Consider the following 27172-nt stretch of genomic DNA (forward strand, 5'->3'; position numbering starts at 1 on the left):
ACAGACCAATCACAAGTAATGAAATTGAAACTGTGATTTAAAAACTCTCAACAAACAAAAGTCCAAGACCAGATGGCTTCACAGGCGAATTCTAACATTTACAGAACAGTTAACACCTATCCTTCTGAAACTATTCCAGAAAGCTGAAGGAGAAGGAACACTCCCAAGCTCATTCTATGAGGCCACCATCACCCCAATACCAAAACCAGACAAAGATACCACAAAAAGAAAATTACAGGCCAATATCACTGAAACATAGATACAAAATTCCTCAACAAAATACCAGCAAACTGAATCCAACAACACATTAAAAGTATCATACACCACAATCAAGTGGGATTTATCCCAGGGATGCAAGGATTTTTCAATATCTGCAAATCAATCAGTGTGATACACCACATTAACAAACTGAAGAAAAAAATACATATGATCATTTCAACAGATGCAGAAAAAGCTTTTGACAAAACTCAACACCGATTTACAATAAACTCTCCAGAAAGGGGCCATTGAGGGAGCATACCTCAACATAATAAAGGCCATATATGACAAATCTACAGCTAACATCATACTTAATGGTGAAAAGCTGAAGGCATTTCCTTTGAGATCAGGAACAAGACAAGGATGTCCACTCTCACCACTTTTATTCAACATAGTTTTGCAAGTCCTCCCATGGCAATGAGAGAAGAAAAAGAAATAAAAGGAATCCAAATTAGAAATGAAGTAAAACTGTCACTGTTTGCAGATGACATGATACTATACATAGAAAATCCTAAAGATGCTACCAGAAAACTACTAGAGCTCATCAATGAATTAGGTAAACGTGCAGGATACAAAATTAATACACAAAAATCTATTGCATTTCTACACACTAACAACAGAAGATCAGAAAGAGAAATTCAAGAAACAATCCCATTTACCATCTCATTGAAAAGAATAAAATACCTAGGAATAAACCTACTTAAGGAGGCAAAAGACTTGTACTCCGAAATCTGTAAGATACTGATGAGAGAAATCGACGATGACACAAACAGATGGAAAGATATACCATGTTCTTGGATTGGCAGAATCAATACTGTCAAAATGACTATACAACCGAAGGCAATCAACAGATTCAATGCAAGCCCTATCAAATTACCAATGGCATTTTTCACAGAACCAGAACAAAAAAATTTTAATTTCTATGGAGACAAAAAAGACCCTGAACAGCCAAAGCAATCTTGAGAAAGAAAAACGGAACTGGAGGAATGAGGCTCCCTGACTTCAGGCTATACTACGAAGGTACACTCATCAAACCAACATGATACTGGCAGAGAAACAGAAATACAGATCAACGGAACAGGACAGAAAGCCCAGAAATAAACCCACGCACCTACGGTCAATTAATCTTCAAAAAAAGTAGGCAAGAATATACAATGGAGAAAAGACAGTCTCTTCAGTAAGTGGTGCTGGGAATACTGGACAGCTACATGTAAAAGAATAAAATTAGAATATTCTTTAACACCATACACAAAAATAAACTCAAAATGGATTAAAGACCTTAATGTAAAACTGGATACTAATAAAACTCTGAGAGGAAAACATAGGCAGTACACTCTTTGACATAAACTGCAGCAATATTTTTTTGGATCCATCTGTTAGAGTAATGGAAATAAAAACAAAAATAAACAAATGGGACCTAACGAAACTTAAAAGCTTTTGCACAGCAAAGGGAATGATAAAAAAAAAAAAGAAAAGAAAAGAAAAGACAAACTATGGAATGGGAGAAAATATTTGCAAAGGATGCAACTGACAAGGGCTTAATCTCCAAAATATACAAACAGCTCTTACCACTCAACAACAAAAAACAAACAATCCAACTGAAAAACAGGCAGAAGACCTTAACAGACATTTCTCCAAAGAAGACATACAGATAGCCAGCAGGCACATAAAAAGAGGCTCAACATCACTAATTATTAGAGGAATGCAAATCAAAACTACCATGAGGTACCACCTCACACTGGTCAGAATGACCATTATCAAAAACTCTACAAATAACAAATGCTGGAGAGGGTGTGGAGAAAAGGGAACCCTCCTACACTGCTGGTGGGAATATAAGTTGGTGCAGCCACTATGGGAAACAGTATGGAGGTTCCTTAGAAAACTAAAAATAGAATTACCATATGATCCAGCAATCCCACACCTGGGCATATACCTGGACAAAACTATAATTCAAAAAGATACATGCATCCCTATGCTCATAGCAGCACTATTCACAATAGCCAAAACATGGAAACAACCTAAATGTCCATCAACAGATGAACAGATAAAGAAGATATGATACACACATACAATGGAATATTACTCAGCCATAAAAAAGAATGAAATAATGCCATTTGCAGCAACATGGATGGACCTAGAGATTATCATACTAAGTGAAGTAAATCAGAGAAAGACAAATAATCATATGATATTGCTTACATGTGGAATCTAAAAAGAAATGATACAAGTGAACTTATTCACAAAACAGAAACAGACTTACATACTTAGAAAACGAACTTACAGTTACCAAGGGGAAGGTTGGGGGCATAGACTGGGAGTCTGGGATTGACATGTACACTCTGCTATATTTAAAACTGGTAATCAACAAAGACCTACTGTATACCACAGGGAACTGTGCTCAATATTCTACAATGACCTAAATGGAAAAGAACTTGAAATACAATAGATACATATGTATGTATAATTGAATCACTCTGCTGTACACCTTAAACTAACACAACATTGTGAATCAACTATAATGCAATATAAAACAAAAATTTTTAAAAAGAAAAGAAACATTCACCTTCAGAATGGCAGGAACTTACATGGCATTTATACTCACCTTCATCCGCCCCCTTCACAAGGCAACTTCTGGTCTGGAAGATACTGAGCCTAATTTCCAGTTCCCTTAAACTGGAGGGAGCAAAGCAGACACTGACTGCAACATTCTAACCAGTCAAGGGTTAGAAGGCTGTCTGATGGTCCCTGTCTCACCTAACTCGGTCTCAGGTGAGGAAAAGCTCCAGTCATTGCTCACGAAAGCTGCAGGGGACTACAGATCTGCAGATGCCTGGGATGAGAGTTTTATGCATGGAGATATACAACAGTCCATCTAAAACTCCAAGGAGAAGCTTGGGTAAAGCTTCTTGGGAAATTAAGACATTCAAAAGAAGCTGTGTATATGGGAGAATTGAGAAAGCCACACATAGGCCCAATAGATACATTCTCAAAAAAGATGTGAGAAAACCTTACGCTTCTGGACTCGGAGCATGGCCAGCCAATCACCGAATGGTTTTCCTGGCATACAGCCAGTCTTCAAACACTGGAAAAGGTGGCAGTTTCTCAAATACCCAACTTTTGACAAAGAGCAAAGGCATACAAAGAAACAAAATTGAAAGGAACAAAATAATAGGTAGAAACAGATGTCCCTAAGGAAGTACAGACTGGGGACTCACTAGACAAAGGCAACTGCCTTAAATATGCTCAAAGAGCAAAGAAAAAACACAAAGAACTAGGGTAAATCAAGAAAATGATTTATAAGCAAAAGGATGATATCAATAAAGAGACATACATTATAAAAAGGAAAAGAAATAGAAATTTTGGAGAAAATGTAATAACTAAATTGAACATTTCCCTAGAGGAGTACAAAATCAGATCGATGATGAGGCAAAAGAATCAGAGATTTGACAAAATAATGGCAAAAAAATTCCCCAAATTTGATGAAAAACATGAATTATAGAAATGCCAAGGAGGATAAACCCAAGAGATCCACACTGAGGCACATTTTAATCAAACTGCTGAAAGAAAAGAGAATGTTGAAAGCAGCAAGAGAAAAGCAACTCCTAGCAACAGGGATCCTCAATAAGCTTACCAGCTAATTGCTCAGCAGAAACTTTGGAGGGCAGAAGGCAGTGGAATGACATATTCAAAGTGCTGGAAGTAAAAACTGTCCACCAAGAATTCAGTACCTGGAAAACTGTCCTTCAAAAATGAGGGGGAAATTAAGACATTACCAGATAAACAAAAACTGAGAGACTTCATTACTACTAGACCTGCCCCCAAGAAATCCTACAGGCAGTCCTTCAGGTTGAAATGGAAGGACAGTAACTCAAAGCCATACAAAATACAAAGCTTTCAGGTAAAGGTAAATACATAAACAAATATAAAACCCAGTATCACTGTAAATTTGTTTTATAACGCCACTTTTTATTTTCTATAAAATTAAAAAATAAAAAAATTAAATTAAATTAAAAAAACACGTGGCTACACAACGCATAAAGACGTCATTTGTGACATCAACAACAAAGGGGGGGGGGACAGAGCTGTACAGGAATAGAGCTTTTGTATGCCACTGAGGTTAAATTGGTATCATTCAAATTAGACTGTTTTAATTTTAGAATGTTATAGGTAACTCCCATGGTAACCACAAAGAAAATATCTATAGAATACACACAAGAGGAAATGAGAGAAGAATCAAAACATGTCACTACAAAGAAATCAACAAAACACAAACACAGGCAGTAATTCAAGAAATGAGGGTCAAGAAAGCTAGAAGACATAGAGAAAACAAAAAACAAAAGGGTAAAAGTCAAGTCCTTCCCCATCAATAATCACTTTAAATACAAATGGATTAAACTCTACAATCAAAAGATATAGATTGGCAGAATGGATTAAATAACACGATCCAACCATATGCTGTCTACAAGAGATTTACTTCAGATCTAAAAACACAAACAGGTTGAAAGTGAAAGAAGGGAAAAAGATACCCAATGCAAGTAATAACCCAAAGAGAGATCAATACTAATATCAAAATAGATAGTAAGTAAAACTAATAACAGTAAAATTAATAATAAGAGACAAAGAACATTACATATTGATAAAAGGGTCAACTCATCAAGAAGATACAACAATTATAAATATGTACGAACCAAACATCACAGCTTTAAAATACATGAAGAAAACATGGACATAATTGAAAGAACTAGTTCTACAATAATAGTTGGAGATCTCAATACCCTACTTTCAATAATGTATAGAAACCCAGAGAGAAGATCAATAAGGAAAAAGGAATTGAACCTTATAAACCAACTAGAACAGACACATACAGAACATTCCAACAGCAGAATATACATTTTCCTCAAGAGCACATGGAAAAGTCCCCAAGACAGACCATATGTGACACCACAAAACGAATATAAATTTAAAAGATTAAGATCATACAAACTATCTTTCCAATCATAATAAACCTAGAAATCAATAACAGAAGAAAAACTAGATAATTCACAAATAAGTGGAAATTAAACAACACTCTTTAGCAACCAGTTGGTCAAAGAAGAAAACACAAGGGAAATTAGAAAATACTTTCAAACAAACGAAAGCAAAAGCAAAATGTACCAAAACTTATGGGATGCAGAGAAAGCAATGCTAAGAAGGAAATTTATAGCTATAAACATTTATATTAAAAAAGAAACAAAGTTTGCTGCTTAATATAAAAAACCAACAAACTAATTTTATACCACAAGGAACTAGAAAAAGTACAGCTAATAAACCCAAAGGTAGCAGAAGGAAGGAAATAAAGATTACGGCAGAGATAAAGAATAAAAAACCAATAGAGAAATATCAGTAAAACCAAAAGTTGGTTCTATGACAGTAACAAAACTGACAAACTTTTAGGTAGATTGACTAAGAGAAAAAAGACAGAAGATCCAAATTATTGAAATAAAGCGGGTTCATTACTATCAATTGTGCAGAAATAAAAAGGATAATAAAAGAGTACTATGAACAATTATAGGTCAACAAATTGGGCTAGCTAGATAAAATGGATAAATTCCTAAAAACACACAACCTTCCAAGACTGATTCCTGAGGAACAGAAAACCTAAAAAGACCTCTAACTAGTAAGGATTTGAATCAATAATGAAAAACCTCCCAACAAAGTGAAGCCCAGGACCAGAATTCTGTTTAACATTTAAAGAAAAATTAACACAGACCCTTCTCAAACTCTTCAAAGAAAACTGAAGAAGAGAGAATACTTCTTAACTCATTCTATGAGGCTGGGATTACCCTCACAGCAAAGCCAGACAAATAACCTACAAGAGAAGTACAAAGCAATATCCCTTATGATGCAAAAATCCTCAACAAAATACTAGCAAACCAAATTCAGCAGCACAGTAAAAGGACTATACAAGATGACCTAGTGGGATATACTTCTGGAATGCAGCATCATTCAACATATGAAAATTGATCAAAGTAATGCACTACATTAACCTGATGAAAGAAAAAAAAACTCAACTGATGCAGGAAAAGCATTTGACAAAATTCAAAACACTTTCATGGTTTTAAAAAAAACTCAACAATCACCAACCCCACAACTAATATCATACTCAATGGTGAAAGACTGAAAGCTTTCCCCTAAGATCAGGAACAGGACAAGGACACCCAATTTCACCACTTCTATTCAACATAGCATTTGAAGTTCTAATCAGAGCAATTATACAACAAAAATAAAAGGCATCTGAATTGGAAAGAAGGCATTAAAATTATCTACTGGCAGGTGACATGACCATCTATGTAGAAAATCCTAAAGAGTCCACAAAAACTGTTAGCACTAATTAACGAACTGAATACAAATCAGTAGCATTTCTATACACTAACAATGAACAATCCGAAAAGGAAATTAAGAAAACAATTCCATTTATAAGAGCATCAAAAAAAAAACCACCACCAACAAAAAACCCTTAGGAATTATCTTGGACCACAAGGCTAAAGATTTATACACTGAAAACTATACAACATCACTAAATGAAATTACTGATGACATAAATAAATGGAAAGACATCACGTGTTCATATACTGGGAGACTTAATATTGTTTAGATGACAGTACTACCCAAAGCTATTTATATACCCAATGCAATCCTCATCAAAATCACAGTAACATTTGTTTGCAAAAATAAAACAGCCCTTCTTAAAATTCATGTGGAATCTCAAGGGGCCCTGAAAAATCAAAACAATCTTCAAAATGAAGAACCTCATTGGAGGACTCACACTTACGGATCTAAATATTTACTACAGGGCTTCCCTGGTGGCGCAGTGGTTGAGAGTCCGCCTGCCGATACAGGGGACACGGGTTCGTGCCCCGGTCTGGGAAGATCCCACATGCCATGGAGCGGCTGGTCCCGTGAGCCATGGCCGCTGAGCCTGCGCGTCCGGAGCCTGTGCTCTGCAGCGGGAGAGGCCACAACAGTGAGAGGCCCACGTACCGCAAAAAAAAAAAAAAATTTACTACAAAGCTACACTACCCCAAACAGTATGGTCGTAGCATAAAGACAGATATTTATATCAGTGCAACAGAATAGAGAGCCCAGAAATAAACCCTTGAATAGATGGTGAAATGATTTTTGACTAGATGGTTAAATCATTTTTGACAAAGATGCCAAGACTGTTCAATGGGGAAAGGACAATCTTTTCAACAAATGATGCTGGAAAAACTGGATTCCATATGCAAAGAATGAAGTTGGATCCTCACCTTACACCATCTACAAAATACTCAGAATGCATCAAACACCTAAATGTAAGAGCTAAAACTATAAAATCTCTTTTATTTCTTGGAAGAAAACATAGAAGGGAAAATTTATGACACTGGATTTAGCAATGATTACTTGGACATGACACCAAAGGCAGAGACAACAATAGGAAAAAAATAAACTGGACTTCATCAAAATCAAAAACTTCTCTGCACCAAAGGACATTACCAAGAGAATGAAAAAGGCCACCTAGAGAATGGAGAAAATACTTGTAAATCATTTATATGAAAAAGGGTTAATATCCAGAATATGCAAAGAACTCATACAGCTCAACAACAGCAAAACAAACAATCCAATTTAAAAATGAACAAAGGACTTGAACAACAGTTCTCCAAATATATGCAGATGGCCAAAAAACAGCCGAAAAGATGCTCAACATCACTAATCTTTACGGAAATGTAAATCAAAACCACAATGAGATATCACTTCACACCCATAAGGATGGTCATTAGCAAAAAAATAGAAAATAAGTGTTGGTGAGTACGTGGAGAAACTGGAACATGTGTGCACTGTTAGTAGGAATGTAAAACGGTGCAGCCACTGTGGTAAACAATATGATAGTTCCCAAAAGATTTAAACACAGAATTACCATACAATCCAACAATTCCACTTTTAGGTATACGCCCAGAAGTATGGAAAGCAGCGATTCAAACATATTTTATACCAATGTTTATAGCAGCATTGTTAATGATAGCCAACAGGCAGAAACAGCCCAGATGTCCATGGATGGATGAATGGATGAACAAAATGTGGTTGTGTGTGTGTGTATATGTATACATTTATATATATATATATATATATATATATACACACACACACACACACACATATACACACACACACAATGGATTATTATTCAGCTTTCAAAAAGAATGAAATTCTGATATATCTTTGAATATAGATAAATCTTGAAAACATTATGCTAAGTGAAAAACATCAGACATGAAAGGACAAATATTGTATGACTCCAGTTATAAGAGGTACTTAGAATAGTCAAATTCATAGAGACAGAAAGTAGAATGGTGGTTACTAGAGGCTGGGGGGAAGGAGGAACCAAGTACATTGTTTAACGGGAATGGAGTTTCACTTCAGGATGACGAAAAAGCTCTGGATATGAATAGCAGTGATGGTTGTACAACAATGTGACTGTACTTAATGTCGCTGAATTATACACTTGAAAATGGTTAAGATAGTAAAATTTATGTTATGTACATTCTACCACAATAAGAAAAGCAGAAGAAAAAAAATCAATGCTATTTTTAAAAGAGAAAATATAAGTGGGAAGAAATTTATAGACGTGTCTGTGTCTAGGGTTTAGAATAGTTATTCAGAAGGGTAGCCAAGGAACTGAAGTTTTGGCAGAGGTCCTGGTAGGGAAGTGAACCAAACCACTTGGAAAGTCCTGGGTAATTTCCTTTTCCAGAAAGGTCAGCAGACAGGAAATGTGAAGCCAATGTTAAGATTTCTTTGTACTCTAAAAGACTGATTATCCAAGCAGACTAGTCTGCTCTATGTTTTTCAACAAGCTGCTGTTGACATTTTGGTGGCTTCTTCCTGTGGAACTCTCCTGCCCCGCCTGCCACAGGGCACTTAACATCCCTGAACTCTGAACCACTTAATAACAGGCATATTCCCCCCACCACACAACGACAAGCCAAAAGAAGCCCACATACTTCTATTACCACCACGACCCCAGTTCACTCAGGTGACAACCAGAGAGAATACAAATTGAAATACGTGTGCCTTTGCGTGTCTGTCAGGACAGGGCAGGTTATAAAGCAGCAGCAAACAACTCCAAGTCTGGACGGTCTACAGCAAGAAAGGCTTCCTTCTTGTTCATATGACAGGTTTGTCCCGGGCCAGCCCGATGAACCACTCCACACTGTCCTCACACAGGACCCAGGGTGACAGAACTTCCACCACGGGGAATACAGGCAGAGGCAGCAGCAGAGGGAGGGAGACGGGGTAGATGGTGCACTGGCTTTAAAGAATTCCACCTGGACATGACACACAACACTTCTGCTCAAATGTCATCAGCCAGAGCACATCAAGTAGCTTTGCCTGCCTCAGGAGCCAGGAAAGTGCACTCCTCCCATTTACCCAGAAGGAAAAGAATAAGAAGATTTGTACAGAGCTCTGACAGCTTCCAAACTATTACTGGAAAGCATCCTGCGAAGTAGAAGACGCTATGTCAATGTTCATTATTCCAAGTGATTACAGAGTATAATTGTACCAACGTGTGCCGGGCACCATGCTAAGGGATCCGATGAGCAATGAGTCATAACGGTGGGGTGACACACTCTATAGTCAATTTCAATGTGGTGCGCTAAATACAAACAGGGAGGTCAGCCCAGGAGGGCACCTGACCCAGACATTTGGTGATGGTCAGGAAGAATTCTAAGAGCCTCGAGGTCGGCCACGTCCACACAGCTGTGGGACAAAGTCAGCCTAGAGGACTTGCAGGAAATTCACAGGTGGAAGCAGGAGTCTGGAGAACCTCAAGGCAGAGGGAACATCATCTTTCAGGAGAGGCTAGTGTCCCTGTGCTCAATGCAGACAAGTACTGAACAGATCTTCACACTTTTGAGGGATGAAGGGGAAAACTCTTCATCCCACAGCCCAGCTCCGGAAGCCTTTATACAGGAATCCTCTTGACACACTTCTGCCCTGCTAGTGGAAAACACACCAAACAATCCCTGGGATGCTGGCCCGTGCAGGCTGCCAACACCACTTGGCTCCTGGCTTTGTGCCACAGTGAATGTACACACTCCTAAGAGTGTATCCTTTCTCAGCTCCTAATTACAGTCAGGGAAGAGGATCCACTTGCTACCATAAAGGTCACGAGGACAACTAGATGCTCTTTTCAGTGAGTTTTTGAAGCTGTCAGTGTGGGAAAAGAGAATGAGGTGTTCCTTTGTTTTCGTTTTTCTTTTTAAGTCAGGTAAGGAAAGCCTTTCTGTAAGAGGCCATGGGCATGCGTGAGAAAGGCTGGATGAGACCCCATTGGCTTCAATTATTTTAATTTTTAAAAATCCCTCAATAAAAAATGCCTGGGACCAATTGTGAGAAAAAAACAGAGAATTAAGAATAAACAATGATTTTCAGCAGCACAGTATTGGCACAAAAACAGAAATATGGATCAGTGGAACAGAACAGAGAGCCCAGAAATAAACCCACACATCTATGGTCAATTAATCTTCAACAAAGGAGGAAAGAACATACAATGGAGAACACAGTCTCTTCAGCAATTGGTGCTGGGAAAGCTGGACAGCTACATGTAAATCAATGAAGTTAAAACACACCATCACACCATACACAAAAATAAACTCAAAATGGCGTAAAGACTTAAATATAAAACATGACAACATAAAACTCCTAGAAATGAAATTAGGCAAAACATTCTCTGCAAATCGTAGTAAAGTTTTCTTAACTCAGTCCCACAAATTTATAGAAATAAAAGCAAAAATAAACAAATGGGGAGAGCTGAGGAGGAACCTTCAAGATGGCAGAGGAGTAAGACGTGGAGATCACCTTCCTCCCCACAAATACATCAGAAATACATCTACATGTGGAACAACTCCTACAGAACACCTACTGAACACTGGCAGAAGATCTGACTTCCCAAAAGGCAAGAAACTCCCCACGTACCTGGGTAGGGCAAAAGAAAAAAGAAAAAACAAACAAAGAATAGGGACGGGACCTGCACCTCTGGGAGGGAGCTGTGAAAGAGGAAAAGTTTCCACACACTAGAAGCTCCTTCCCGGCTGGAGACTGCGGGTGGCGGGAGGCGGGGGGGTAGTTTCGGAGCCGCGGAGGAGAGCGCAGCAACAGGGGTGCGGAGGGCAAAGCAGAGAGATTCCCGCACAGAGGAATGGTGCCGAGCAGCACTCACCAGCCCGAGAGGCTTCTCTGCTCACCCGCCGGGGCAGGCGGGGGCTAGGAGCTGAGGCTTGGGCTTTGGAGGTCGGATCCCAGGGAGAGGATTGAGGTTGGCTGCGTGAACACAGCCTGAAGGGGGTTAGTGCACCACAGCTAGCCGGGAGGGAGTCCGGGAAAAGTCTAGACCTGCCTAAGAGGCAAGAGACCATTGTTTCAGGGTGTGCAAGAAGAAGGGGTTCAGAGCACCGCCTAAACGAGCTCCAGAGAGGGGCGCGAGCCACGGCTCTCAGCGCAGACCCCAGAGATGGGCATGAGATGCTAAGGCTGCTGCTGCAGCCACCAAGAAGCCTGTGTGCGAGCACAGGTCACTCTCCACACGTCCCCTCCCGGGAGCCTGTGCAGCCCGCCACTGCCAGGGCACTGTGATCCAGGCACAACTTCCCCGGGAGAACACGGCGCACCTCAGGCTGGTGCAACGTCACGCCGGCCTCTGCCGCCACAGGCTCGCCCCGCATTCCATACCCCTCCCTCCCTCCCTCCCTCCCTCCGGCCTGAGTGAGCCAGAGCCCCCGAATCAGCTGCTCCTTTAATCCCGTCCTGTCTGGGTGGGGAACAGACGCCCTCAGGCGACCTACAAGCAGAGGCTGGGCCAAATCCAAAGCTGAACCCCGGGAGCTGTGCGAACAAAGAAGAGAAAGGAAAATTCCTCCCAGCAGCCTCAGGAGCAGTGGATTAAATCTCCACAGTCAACTGGATGTACCCGGCATCTGTGGAATACCTGAATAGACAACGAATCATCCCAAAACTGAGGCGGTGGACCTTGGGAGCAACTGTAGACTTGGGGTTTGCTTTCTGCATCTAGTTTGCTTCTGGTTTTATGTTTACCTTAGTTTAGTATTTAGAGCTTATTATCAATGGTAGATTTGTTTATTGACTTGGTTGCTGTCTTCCTTTTTATTTTTAATATACATATATATTTTTTCTTTTTCTCTTTTTGTGAGTGTGTATGTTTCTTTGTGTGATTCTGTCTGTATAGCTTTGCTTTTACCATCTGTCCTAGGATTCTATCTGTCCTTTTTTTTTTTAGTATAGTTTTTAGTACTTGTTATCATTGGTGGATTTGTTTTTAGGTTTGGTTGCTCTCTTCTTTCTTTTTCTTTTTTTTATTACTCTTTTACTTTTTTATTTTTAATAATACTTTAAAATTTTTTATTTAAATAATTTGTTTATTTTATTTTATTTATTTTTTCTCCCTTTTCTTCTGAGCCGTGTGGCTGACAGGGTCTTGGTGCTCCGGCCAGGTGTCAGGCCTGAGCCACTGAGGTGGGAGAGCTGAGTTCAGGACACTGGTCCACCAGAGATCTCCTGGCTCCACGTAATATCAAATGGTGAAAGCTCTCCCAGAGATCTCCATCTCAATGCTAAGACCCAGCCCCACTGAACAACCAGCAAGCTACAGTGCTGGACACCCTATGCCAAACAACTACCAAGACAGGAACACAACCCTACACATTAGCAGAGAGACTGCCTAAAATCATAATAAGGTCACAGACACACCAAAACACACCACCAGATGTGACCCTGCCCACCAGAAAGACAAGATCCAGCCTCATCCACGAAAACACAGGCACCAGTCCCCTCCACCGGGAAGCCTACACAACCCAGTGAACCAAACTTAACCACTGGCAGCAGACACCAAAAACAACGGGAACTATGAACCTGCAGCCTGCGAAAAGCAGACGCCCAAACACAGTAAGTTAAGCAAAATGAGAAGACAGAAATATATAGCACATGAAGGAACAAAGTAAAAACCCACCAGATCAAACAAATGAAGAGGACACAGGCAGTCTACCTGAAAAAGAATTCAGAGTAATGATAGTAAATATGATCCAAAATCTTGGAAATAGAATGGAGCAAATACAAGAAACTTTTAACAAGGACCTAAAAGAACTAAAGAGCAAACACAAACAATGATGAACAACAGAATAAAAGAAATGGAAGTTTCTCTAGAAGGAATCAATAGCAGAATAACTGAGGAAGAGGAACGGATAAGTGACCTGAAAGATAAAATAGTGGAAATAACTATCACAAAGCAGAATAAAGGAAAAAGAATGAAAAGAATTGAGAACAGTCTCAGAGACCTCTGGGACAACACTGAACACACCAAAATTTGAATTATAGGAGGTCCCAGAAGAAGAAGAAAAAAAGTAAGGGACTGAGAAAATATTAGAAGAGATTATAGTTGAAACTTCCCTAATATGGGAAAGGAAATAATCAATCAAGTCCAGAAAGCACAGAGAGTCCCATACAGGATAAATCCAAGGAGAAACACGCCAAGACACATATTAATCAAACTATCAAAAATTAAATACAAAGAAAAAATATTAAAAGCAGCAAGGAAAAAGCAGCAAATAACATAGAAGGGAATTACCATAAGGTTAATAGATGATCTTTCAGCAGAAACTCTGCAAGCCAGAAGGGAGTGGCAGGACATATTTAAAGTGATGAAAGGGAAAAACCTACAACCAAGATTACTCTACCCAGCAAGGAGCTCAGTCAGATTCGACGGAGAAATTAAAACCTTCACAGACAAGCAAAAGCTGAGAGAATTCAGCACCACCAAACCAGCGTTACAACAAACGCTAAAGGAACTTCACTAGGCAGGAAAACACAAGAGAAGAAAAAGACCTACGATAACAAACACAAAACAATTAAGAAAATGGTAATAGGAACATACATATCAATAACTACCTTAAATGTAAATGGATTAAATGTTCCAACTAAACAACACAGACTGGCTGAATGGATACAACAAGACCCGTATATATGCTGTCTACAAGAGACCCACTTCAGACCGAGAGACACATACAGACTGAAAGTGAGGGGATGGAAAAAGATATTCCAGGCAAATGGAAATCAAAAGAAAGCTGGAGTAGCAATACTCATATCAGACAAAACAGACTTTAAAATAAAGACTATTACAAGAGACAAAGAAGGGCACTACACAATGATCAAGAGATCAATCAAAAAAGAAAATATAACAATTGTAAATATTTATGCACCCACCATAGGAGCACCTCAATACATAAGGCAAATGCTAACAGCCATAAAAGGGGAAATCGACAGTAACACATTCATAGTAGGGGACTTTAAGACCCCACTTTCACCAATGGACAGATCATCCAAAATGAAAATAAATAAGGAAACACAACCTTTAAATGGTCCATTAAACAAGATGGACTTAATTGATACTTACAGGACATTCCATCCAAAAACAGAATACACTTTCTTCTCAAGTGTTCATGGAACATTCTCCAGGATAGATCAGATCATCTTGGGTCACAAATCAAGTCTCGGTAAATTTACGAAAACTGAAATCGTATCAAGTATCTTTTCCGACCACAATGCTATAAGACTAGGTACCAATTACAGGAAAAAAAATCTGTAAAAAATACAAACACATGGCTACCAAATAACCAAGAAATCACTGAAGAAATCAAAGAGGAAATCAATAAATGCCTAAAACCAAATGACAATGAAAACACGACGACCCAAAACCTATGGGATGCAGCAAAAGCAGTTCTAAGAGGGAATTTTATAGCAATACAATCCTACCTCAAGAAACATCTCAAATAAACCACCTAACCTTACACTTAAAGCAATCAGAGAAAGAAGAACAAAAAAACCCCGAAGTTATCCTAAGGAAAGAAATCATAAATATCAGATCAGAAATAAATGAAAAAGGAATGAAGGAAACGATAGCAAAGATCAAAAAAACTAAAAGCTGGTTCTTTGAGAAGATAAACAAAATTGATAAACCATTAGCCAGACTCATCAAGAAAAAAGGGAGAAGACTGAAATCAACAGAATTAGAAATGAAAAAGGAGAAGTAACAACTGACACTGCAGAAATACAAAGGATCATGAGAGATTACTATAAGCAACTCTATGCCAATAAAATGTACAACCTGGAAGAAATGGACAGATTCTTATAAAAGCATAACCTTCCGAGACTGAAATAGGAAGAAACAGAAAATACGAACAGACCAACCACAAGCACTGAAATTGAGACTGTGATTAAAAATCTTCCAACAGACACAAGCCCAGGACCAGACGGCTTCACAGGCGAATTCTACCAAACATTTAGAGAAGAGCTAACACCTATCCTTCTCAATGTCTTCCAAAATATAGCAGAGGAAGGAACACTCCCAAACTCATTCTGTGAGGCCACCATCACCCTGATACCAAAACCAAACAAAGATGTTACAAAAAAAGAAAACTACAGGCCAATAACACTGATGAACACAGATGCAAAAATCCTCAACAAAATACTAGCAAACAGAATCCAACAGCACATTAAAAGGATCAACACCATGATCAACAGGGGTTTATCCCAGGAATGCAAGAATTCCTCAATATACGCAAATCAATCAACGTGATACACCATAATAACAAACTGAAAGAGAAAAACCAGATGATGATCTCAATAAATGCAGAAAAAGCTTTCGATATAATTCATCACCAATTTATGATAAAAACCCTCCAGAAAGTAGGCATAGAGGGAACTTACCTCAACATAATAAAGGCCGTATATGACAAACCAACAGCCAACATCGTTCTCAATGGTGAAACACTGAAATCATTTCCACTAAGATCAGGAACAAGACAAGGTTGCCCACTCTCACCACTATTATTCAACACAGTTTTAGAAGTTTTAGCCACAGCGATCAGAGAGGAAAAACAAATAAAAGGAATCCAAATCGGAAAAGAAGAAGTAAAACTGTCACTGTTTGCAGATGACATGATACTATACATAGACAATCCTAAAGATGCTACCAGAAAACTACTGGAGCTAATCAATGAATTTGGTAAAGTAGCAGAATACAAAATTAACGCACAGAAATCTCTTGCATTCCTATACACTAATGATGAAAAATCTGAAAAAGAAATTAAGGAAACACTTCCATTTACCATTACAACAAAAAGAATAAAATACCTAGGAATAAACCTACCTAAGGAGGCAGAAGACCTGTATGCAGAAAGCACAGGGAGATCAGCTTGGCGCTTCGTGACCACCTACAGGGGTGGCATAGGGAGGGTGGTAGGAAGATGCAAGAGGGAGGAGATATGGGGATATATGTATATGTATAGCTGATTCACTAGTTTTAAAACAGAAACTAACACACCATTATACTCCAATAAAGACGTTAAAAAAATAAATTTAAAAAAATTAAACAAATGAAAAAAATTAAACAAACGGGACCTAAATAATCTTATAAGCTTTTGCACAGCAAAAGAAACCATGAAGAAAACGATAAGACAGACTACACAATGGGAGAAAATATTTGCAAATGATGTGACCGACAAGGGTCTAATTTCCAAACTATAATAACAGATCATATAGCTCAATATCAAAAAAACAAACAACCCAATCAAAAAATGGGCAGAAGACCTAAATAGACATTTCACCAACGAAGACATGCAGATGGCCAACAGGCACATGAAAACATGCTCAGCACCGGTAACTGTTAGAGAAATGCAAATCAAAACTACAGTGAGGTTGTCACCTCACACTGGTCAGAATGCCCATCTTTAAAAAGTCTGCAAATAACTAATGCTGGAGAGGGTGTGGAGAAAAGGGAACCCTCCTACACTGTTGGTAGGCAGGAATGTAAACTGGTGCAGCCACTATGGAGAACAGTATGGAAGTTCCTCAGAAAACTAAGAATAGAATTACCATATGATCCAGCAATCCCACTCCTGGGCATATATCTGGACAAAACTATAATTCAAAAAGATACATGCATCTCTATGTTCACAGCAGCACTATTCACAATAACCAAAACATAGAAACAACCTAAGCGTCCATCAACAGATGAACAGATAAAGTATGGTACATATATACAATGGAATATTACTCAACCATAAAAAAGAATGAAATAATGCCATTTGCAGCAACATGGATGGACCTAGAGATTATCATACTAAGTGAAGTAAGTTAGAAAAACACAAATACCATGATATCATTTTTATGTGGAATTTAAAATATGACATAAACTTATTTACAAAACAGAAAGAGACTCACAGACATAGAAAACAAACTTATGGTTACCAAAGGGGAAAAGGGGTGGTGGGGGAAGGATAAATTAAGAGTTTGGGATTGGCAAATATCATATGAAAATATATATAATAAAATGTATATAAAACAGATAAACAACAAGGTCCTACTGTTCATCACAGGGAACTATATTCAATATCCTATAATAAACCATAGTGGAAAAAGATATGAAAAAGAATATATATACGTATAACTGAATCACTTTTGCTGTACCTCAGAAACTAACACAACACTTTAAAACAACTATACTTCAATAAAAAATTAAAATTAAAAAAAAGATGACAGTTAAATGTACTTTTATTTTTCTTAACTTTCCATTTTAAACCAATGCTAATGGAGAACAAAATAAAGGGCACGAGCCATTTTGCATTAAAAAATATTCTTAGGGGGCTTCCCTGGTGGCGCAGTGGTTGAGAGTCCGCCTGCCGATGCAGGGGACGCGGGTTCGTGCCCCGGTCCGGGAGGATCCCACATGCCGCGGAGCGGCTGGGCCAGTGAGCCATGGCCTCTGAGCCTGCGCATTGAAAGCCTCTGCTCCGCAACGGGAGAGGCCACAACAGTGAGAAGCCCGCGTATCGCAAAAAACAAAAAAAAATATTCTTAGGGAATTCAGTATCAGTGCAAGTCCCGTCCCCCCCCCCCCCACCCCCGTCTTAAACACCCTCAGAGTCACGGAGCTTTAAGGGAAAAGATAGTGTGGGTTTGTTTGCTAAATTCTATACTTGGCAGTTCCATTCCTTAAGCTGGGGAGCTCAGTGACAGCCTGAGGGCTCTCAGAACCACAGGTGGGACAGGGGAGGAGACTTTTTTCCCCACGAGCATAGTTTAAAATAGCACTTTTGTATTCAAACAAATAAAAATGTATCACGGAATAGGCATGATTTTAAAGACAAAACTGGAGATTAATGAGAAAATCTCCTGCACAGGCAGGGTGGGACTGCACACCTCCAGGCCTCTGGAACAGGTACGAACTGGCCTCCACCATTAGTTAGTCCAAATGAAAACTGCCAGAAGCCCTGCTCCAGCTTGTCGTAACTCATGCCTGCACTCACTATACATTGACAACCCTAAACCGTCTTTCTTAAAAAATTCAACAAACATTTAACAGCTATGATACGCCAGGCCCTTCACACACAGGGATAATTATCACTTTGGCCTGCCACGTGATTTCGGGTGATCAACCATTACCCTGGGGTAAATCCTGGGCCCTCCTAACAGAGGAGGAGTTCTACCAGCAGGCAGCTGAGGGAGGGCCAGGCCTTGTGCCAAAAGACTCAAAGGCCAGAGCTCACTCACAAATGCGAGGCACTCGCCAGGTCCATGGGATCCTCCAGTAGTAGAGCTTAAATATGGGGGGCTGCCCACACAGCAGTGCTGCTGCTATGGAGGGTTTGGGGGAACGGGAGAGGGGGTTTGTGGGGAGGGACCCCTGGACCACGTCCAGCCCTGAGGATATGGGTTCAACTGGCAGGACACAAGACACCTGGGAAGGTGTCACCACACACCTGGTAGCCTGGGCTCTCCAGAAGCACAGTCCTCAGACCTCGTACTTCCTACTTTAGTATTCGATACGCTACTTTGTTAACGTTTTAAGTGCAACATGCAACCAGAACATGCCTAGATCATAAGTGCAGGGCTTGGTGAAGTTTTACAAACTGCACCTACCCATTATAACCAGCACCCACATCAAGAAAGAGTTTCTTTTTTTTAGCTCTCAGTAACCACTTGATAATGAGTGAACCTACTGTCTGACCTTTGAACATCCGAACTTCAACGAACACACATTTTCGGGAATGCCATCTAGAAGATGATTTATAGTTAAAATAAGCAAGACTGGGCTTCCCTGGTGGCGCAGTGGTTGAGAATCTGCCTGCTAATGCAGGGGACACGGGGTCGAGCCCTGGTCTGGGAGGATCCCACATGCCGCGGAGCGACTGGGCCCGTGAGCCACAACTACTGAGCCTGCGCGTCTGGAGCCTGTGCTCCACAACAAGAGAGGCCGCGATAGTGGGAGGCCCGTGCACCGTGATGAAGAGTGGCCCCCGCTTGCCACAACTAGAGAAAGCCCTCGCACAGAAACGAAGACCCAACACAGCCATAAATAAATAAATAAATAAATTTAAAAAAATAATAATAAATAAGCAAGACCAAAGAAAGCTTAACTTAGAGGCTCTAAGTTCAGGACGAAAACAGTCACTATTTCAGGTTAATTATCATGAGTCCTGATTCTAACCTGGGCAAAAAGTGCCTTCTCTCAGCTAATACAGCAAAACAAATGGGGAAATGCCTTAGGAAAAAAATACGTGCGAGGTTCCCATCTATTGAAAATCACGCACATTCTACCAGATAGTAAGTACATGACAGGGACACAGCAATTAAAAACAGTGTTGACTTCAACACAGGGCATACGGTATGTACCACCCCAAGACATTCATTGCAAAGTTTCTTAAATTTATTTGTTAATAATTTACAACTTTTCAACATAAAGTACACACCTGAATGAAACATTACACAGTCATTGAAAATGAAAACCATAAAGACCTCCAAGCTACTCAGAAAAATAGTACTGACAGTGCTAAAGAAAGCAGAATTCAAACAGCAATCATACTATAAGAGTTAACCAAAAATGGTGACTTGGACACAGGCAAACACTGAATGGAATATGTCTAGAAAATGATGCCCAGGGAGTAGAGACATAGAATAGTTCAATTTTTGTTTCCTTTTCAGCTTCTATGAACAGCGTATTACCTGCACAATACAAAATTCATCTAAAAGTCATTCCTATGTAAAAAATGTGTGGATCTTATTCATATTCCCAAGCTGACTTTTACAAACAGCATCCAAAGAATCCTACTCAAAGCATAACTTGTCCAGTTCCTTAAAAAGAACCAGACCAGCTGCTACTAACGCCCCAGCCCTTCTCTTTAAAAGGAGGGGTAAAGGTATCGTAAGAAAACCCCAAAGCGCTGACATCCCCTTCTATTTAAATAGTACGTTAAACTTGGTGTGTCCTTGCTTATCTCAATGGCAACGTAAGCTGAGGAAGGATTTCTAGCCTCACAACATTTCAGCGAAAGTTGTGTGACCTGCCAAGACCTGGTGATTCTAGCAGCAAGAGTCAAGCCCCGGCTCTGGAGACAGAATTCTGGCTCAGCTCCTTCCTTGCCAGGCTGCCCTGAGCAAATCACTCTATTAGGCTTATCTTTAAAATGCAGATAATACAACCTACTTCAGAGAACTACAGTGACTATTAAATCTGTTAATATTAAGTACCTAGCACAGCATGACTTTTAAAAGGAATTGATCGTTTCCCTTCCTTGGAGGATGCGGGGCGGGTTGGGGGGCTGGGGAAGGATGACTCTTAAGGTCTTCTCCCATCCCCAAAACCCAAGGCCGCCTAGGTCCCTATAGCTCAGGGCAGGAGCCAGCTGAGCTCTGGCAAACGCAGAAGAGGCAAGGAGTTCCAGGGTGACCTCTGATGGCAGGGGGCTGGGGAACGAACAGCGTTTTCTGTCTTTGTTTCTTCCACCATAACTGACATAATATCTAGCACACAGTAGGTGCTGAAAGGACATCTGACAAATGGACTAACCCAGTCAGGGGGCCTTCTGGCATAAGCTGATGATCATGAAGAAAAACAGGCAGGAAGCCATCAACTACTTGAACTAAAATTCTGGTCCCTTTCACTGTGAGACTCCACAACCTATTTTTGCACTATACACAGGGTGCTGGCATTTACCACTATGGAAGAAAACTATCGTGCACGTTAACTTCAGCCATATGCCGACTGTGCCTCTGAATGGTCCTGTTTAAAAACATTCACAAACCACTGCTTTTCAAAAGGAAAAGGAAATGGTCCCCAAAATATTTTCTTACCTCAATCCCTCCCCAAGTAGCCTGCATCAATTCCACTTTGACGCATAAAGCTATGTCCTTTACAAAACAAAACTGTATCTTGGACGTAAAAAGTCTAAACTATAGCTCGAAGAGAGTAATAGAGAACTCTCAAGGGCGATGTAAAACTAGGACGCCTAGACTACTCTATTCGAATGGCTTTATTGAACTTTTTTGTTAACTTACTGTACTGTTCCTAAACTGTTATAAGTCACATAAGTATCTTACGGTTTTCTGTCCTGTGTACCTGACCAGATCGGAATTGCTGTACTATCTGAGGTTTCTCCTGATCACTGAGAATTCGGCTCTTTTATGGATGGGAGGTCAGCAGTACATCAAAACGACGAATGTGCTGGCCTTCTAAGAAGTCACAAATGACCCTCCTCTGTGACCAGTTTCTGGGGCTCTGGGCACACATTTTTTTATTTTTTATTTTTATTTTTTTGCGGTACGCGGGCCTCTCACACGCAGGCTCAGCAGCCAAGGCTCACGGGCCCAGCCGCTCCGCGGCATGTGGGATCTTCCCGGACCGGGGCACGAACCCGTGTCCCCTGCATTGGCAGGCGGACTCTCAACCACTGCGCCACCAGGGAAGCCCTGGGCACACATTTTAAGCCACAGGATCAGATGGGTACACTTTGTGGCTGTGAGGTAACTATCAGAAAAATGTCTTTTCTCCTCCAAACAGCATGTTCCATGCATATTCACGAGAACATTTAGCATCATTTCCTTCTCTAAGGGTCCAACCTGCACCCTAGCAGTAGAAGACAGTAAAAGGACTACACTGACATTCAGGACCTCCCAGCCTCTCTGCTAGGAAGCTGAGGCAGTCCCATCCTCCAGCTCCTGCAAGCTTCGTTGCTGAGCGCTCTCAGTAAGGGACCATCCCCTCATCTTTACTGGCCATTATTCCTATCATTCAATGCAAAAGCACAAAGACACAGTGGTCAGCCCAACAAGGACCAGCGCCCAGGGGAGGTGTGATCACTGTCAGAGGATATCAAATCCGACACACTGTTGAGGCTGCAGAAAAGCAGAGGCTAGAAAGGAGTTCAGAGTTGAAACGAATTTCTTGTTTCCTCCCTGCCTAGTTCCCTTTACTCATAACATCGGGCCTAAGAGGCTTTACTAAAGCCCCTTCCAGCTCTATACCTTACAAGGGATGGAAATTATATCTGCTGTAGGCGTTAGATTAAAACCCACTGCACACTGGGCTGAGCCTTCCTTCAGCGTGCACTCATGCCGCTTCAGGCGGTTCATCACACTGCTTTATGCATAAGGCTGAGGTACAGAGAAGAACCACACGAACTCAACATCCTGCTGGGCCTGATGTGTTCATTAACTGCTCTTATTCGCAGTCACCTGCCCACCCCGTAAAACCACTCTCCACTCATTTAAATTAAGGAGGCTATAATACGCCCACACTTAAATTATGATGAACAGGAACATTTCCACTAGAAAAATCCTCACACATCTTAATTTGCCCCGTCAATTAGGAGGTCTTTTGACGGGGGGGGGGGGGGGGGGGGGGGGGGGGGAACAAACCTGATCATCTTACAAAAGTAATTTGCCCTAATGGGTGCATAATGGGTCAGATATAATTTGTGGCTTACTGCCACATGGTAAATAGATTACTTAACATTTTAGAGCTACCAAAAGTTAGCTTCATTATTTGACAATAAAATGTTCATCTCCAACTAAACATTCTGGGACATTTTAAATTTCTTTTTTTTTTTTTTTTTTTTGCGGTACGCGGGCCTCTCACTGTTGTGGTCTCTCCCGTTGCAGAGCACAGGCTCCGGACGCACAGGCTCAGCGGCCATGGCTCACGGGCCCAGCCGCTCCACGGCATGTGGGATCTTCCCGGACCGGGGCACGAACCCGTGTCCCCTGCATCGGCAGGCGGACTCTCAACCACTGCGCCAGCAGGGAAGCCCCATTTTAAATTTCTTAAGCAGGAACTGTGTATGTAAGTAGTGGGTGACGCAGCACCACCAGAACAACATGTTTCAGGAATGATACATCATCAAGATACATTTACTGATGAAATTCACAAGCTCCTTCCAGAAGGGTTCAAATCCTGGAGAAACCCAAACCTCCTAAAAGCCTGGGATACTAATTATATGGTAAGTGTCAGTGGCAAAAACAAAAACAACTAAGCCTGTCCCATCCCTTCTTGAGTTTGTTTTCCTTGCTTTTAATACCTCACTTAATTGGAGAAATTCAAAAAATACTCTTTCTCTTAAACATCCACAATAGATTTTTCTCAAGTGTCCACTTTCAGGAAGCCTTTCAGAAATCACCAAATGGCCAAAGCGACCATTAGTGGCTTGGTCTCTAATGTGCCGCCAGACCCAGGCAGGTGACAGCGTCACGGGCTCAGGCACCACCGGCCACCCCGGCAGCTGGGCCCCGGTCGCTCCGCGTCTCCCAAATCCTGCGGATGCCCAACACCCAGGTGGAGAAAGGAGATAAACACCAGCCAAAGGTAAGGTGGAAGCAGTGAGTCAGAAGCGCTCACAAAAGCAAGAAAAAACCCAACCCTCATACAAAGCATCTCTCGGGCTCCTACAAACTGCTTCCTTTCTAAAAGGTTTATTTTTAGTTCGTTTGAAAAAGTTTTTATTGCTTACCTCCGCATAAATTATGTATATTCATTACTAGAAAGTAGAGAAAAGCGCTTTTAAAAAGTAAAAAAGAAAACTGAAGCTAAGTCCACTTCCCACCACCCATTGTAATTTTGGGAGCTTGTTAATGAGATTTTTAAGACCTAGTTAAAACCATAATGGGTACCTGCGGTGGTGCTGTATACACGGTTTGGGAGCTTGGGGCTTTTTGTTTTTTAACCTGGTCTAATAACGCTGCCAGTTCCCCCAAACGGTTACAAGTTCCTTAAAAACATTTCCAAAAGTTCTAGAACAAATACAAAAGCAACGCTTTTTAAACCCCATTATCCAAGTTGAATTGGCCCGATTCTCGACTATGCTTTTTTAGAAAATCACACTTAAACTCATCTCCATGCCAATGCCGGAGAAAGTGGGGGGCGCGCACCGAAAAAGCTTCCCCCTCCCCCAGTCCCACGAGCACCGCAAACGCAGTCGCTGCGCCGCTACGGCCTCCCCGCCTGCACTGCCCTAGAGTTCATCCGCTCCCGGGGCTCGCGGCCGCAGCGACCCAGCGGACTACCCCGAGGCCCCACCCGGGCCAGCGGCGAGCGCCCGCGTGCGGCGGCACCCGGCCTCTCCGCTCCAGGTGGCACAACCGTAAACACCGCACACACCTGCGGGGCGTGCCCGCTCCGGCGTCGGCGGGACTGGGCGCGCCCGATCCACAACGCGGCAGCCGAGGGCCACGTTTCCAGCCCAAGGCGGGGCGCAGGGCCAAGCGCAAAGGGAAGGCAGGCCGAGGGTGCGTCCGGGCTGCGGCGGGCGGCCAGATCCTCACCTGCGAGCCAGTCGCCAACTCCATTCTTCCCCGCTGGGCTCCGGCCTCCTCCCAGCACGCGGCCACGGGAGCCTCGCTCGCCACGGGGCCGCGCACGGAGGTCGCCCGCGGCCGCGCAGCGCGCTCGCTCCGCCCGGAGCTCCGGCGGGCCGGGGGAGGGGCGCACTCGGCGCCCGGGACAGGGGGAGCGCACCGCGCCGCCCACTCGGCGCCGCGGCGCCAGCCCTCGAGGCTCCTCTTACAGGACCCAAACTTCGCGACCGGTGAACTTCGCTTTGCAGGCGGCGCAAGAGGGGCTGCAGCTGGGAGCCGCCCGGGGTGGCTGCCAATCTGGGGGCGCCGGGCTCCCCCCTGCAGTGGAGGGAGGGAGTGGAGCCGTCCGGCCCGGTTTTGCGCGGGAGAAATGAGAGGGGGCAGTCCCGGCGCAGCCTCCTGCTGGCACGCCCGGCTGCGGCGCCCGCCGAATCTTTGCAGGGTTTGTTCCAGGTAGTACCCCGGAGCGCAGAGCCTCTGCGGCAATCGGTGTCTCTGATCCGGGAAAGCGTTTTAGGGCTGCCTCAGAACTTGTTCTGTAGTTGTAAAGGGGCGGGGTTCTGACGCCTCTCAAAACATTCGCTTCGGGGTACACTTTGCAAAACTGGCAACCAAGGCCCCCCCCCCCCGGAACTTTAAACGGTCTGTTCTATACCATTGCACACGTGGGTCTTCCAGCCTCACTAGACAGAGAGTTTTAGAGGTCAGGAAGGCTGATAAACAAATATTGGCCTAACACCTACTACTGTGTGTCCGGCGCTGTGTACGCAAGCTTGAACGAAAAACAGGCCCCTGCTCTGTTGGAGCTTACAGTCTGGGAACCAGCCACCGACATAATATAAATGTAGTAATGACGTAAATAACTGTAATAATAATATAATTAATTAACGATTAATTTAATCAACAATGAATTCAAATAATACCTTTAGTTAATAATGGTGATAATAAGTTCAGTAATAGGATGCAAATAAATGTAAATTTGGAGTTATGATAGATACCAGGAGGGAAAAGGTAAGTGGTAGTATGGTGGTGTAGAACAGGGGGACTTAATTTGATGCAGGACAGGGAAGACTACTTAGAGTTCTCAGGTATGAAGAGTGAAAAATTAAGTGGGTGGAGGTTTTGGAATGCTTGAAATAAGTGTTGGGGAGGGTGGTAGATAAATTGTCCTGAAATTGTAGCAGGTTTGCTATAAAACTTCTCTCAATAGTTGGCTCTACAGGTATTTCGTATTAATACTATATTTTTTGACCCTCCTACGCTGTTGGTGGAAATGTAAATTGGTGCAGCCACTACAGAGAACAGTATGAAGGTTCCTTTAAAAACGAAAAATAGGGTTACCACATGTGTCAGCAATCCCACTCCTGGGCATATATCTGGAAAAAACTATAATTCAAAAAATACATGCCCCCCGTGTTCACAGCAGCACTATTCACAATAGCCAAGACATGGAAACAACCCCAGTGCCCATCAACAAACGACTGGCTTAAGAAGATGTGGTGTATATACACACAGTGGAATATTAGCCACAAAAAGGAAAGAAATTTTGCCATTTGCTGCAACATGGATGAACCTAGAGAATATCAAACCAAGTGAAGTCAGACAGAAAGACAAATACTGTATGATATCATTTATATGTGGAATCTAAAAAATGTGATACAAACGAACTTATTTACAGAAAAGAAGTAGACTCACAGACATAGGAAACAAACTTACGGTTACCAAAGGGGAAGGGGGTGGGGATAAATTAGGAGTTTGGGATTAACAGATACACACTACTATATGTAAAATAGATAACCAACAAGGACCTACTGTATAGCACAGGGAACTATATTCAATATCTTGTAATAACCTATCATGGAAGATAATCTGAAAAAGAAAAGATAGATATATAGATAGATATGGATATAGATACAAACTGAACCACTGTGCCGTACATCCGAAACTAACACATTGTCAATCAACTATACTTCAATTTTAAAAAAAGAAAAAAATACTACATTTTTTGAAAAAAGACACAGCTTTCCAGAGTGTAGAATTCCCAAAGTTGTTATAGATTTATCCTTTTTTACTGGGAACAATCAAGTATTTATATGTTAGTGCCAAGACTGAATCACACTTGTGGTACCAGAACATCCATGGACGTGAGGCAGTTATGGGTTTGTTGATTCTGTTAAGCTTCCAGGTGACTGCAATGAGCAGG

At 41.5% G+C, this 27172-nt stretch overlaps 1 protein-coding gene across 9 annotated transcripts in view; it reads right to left on the minus strand.

Annotated features, from left to right (window-relative positions):
• The window catches only part of CDCA7L (cell division cycle associated 7 like), a 50362-nt gene extending 24895 nt beyond the window's left edge, over nucleotides 1-25467 (minus strand). The window contains exon 1 of one of the 9 annotated variants that reach the window (XM_033440514.2): nucleotides 24937-25467. In XM_033440514.2, coding sequence (XP_033296405.1) covers nucleotides 24937-24960 — 24 coding nt within the window. In that variant the 5' untranslated portion in view covers nucleotides 24961-25467. Of the gene's footprint in view, nucleotides 1-2860; nucleotides 2880-11494; nucleotides 11871-24772; nucleotides 24792-24936 lie in introns of those variants that run through there. The other 8 variants (XM_033440502.2, XM_049714545.1, XM_033440536.2 and 5 more) reach the window with 8 other exon arrangements.
• Nucleotides 25468-27172: the final 1705 nt, after the last annotated feature.

This window comes from Orcinus orca, chromosome 9 (assembly GCF_937001465.1).
Source record: "Orcinus orca chromosome 9, mOrcOrc1.1, whole genome shotgun sequence".
Lineage (NCBI taxonomy): Eukaryota > Metazoa > Chordata > Mammalia > Artiodactyla > Delphinidae > Orcinus > Orcinus orca.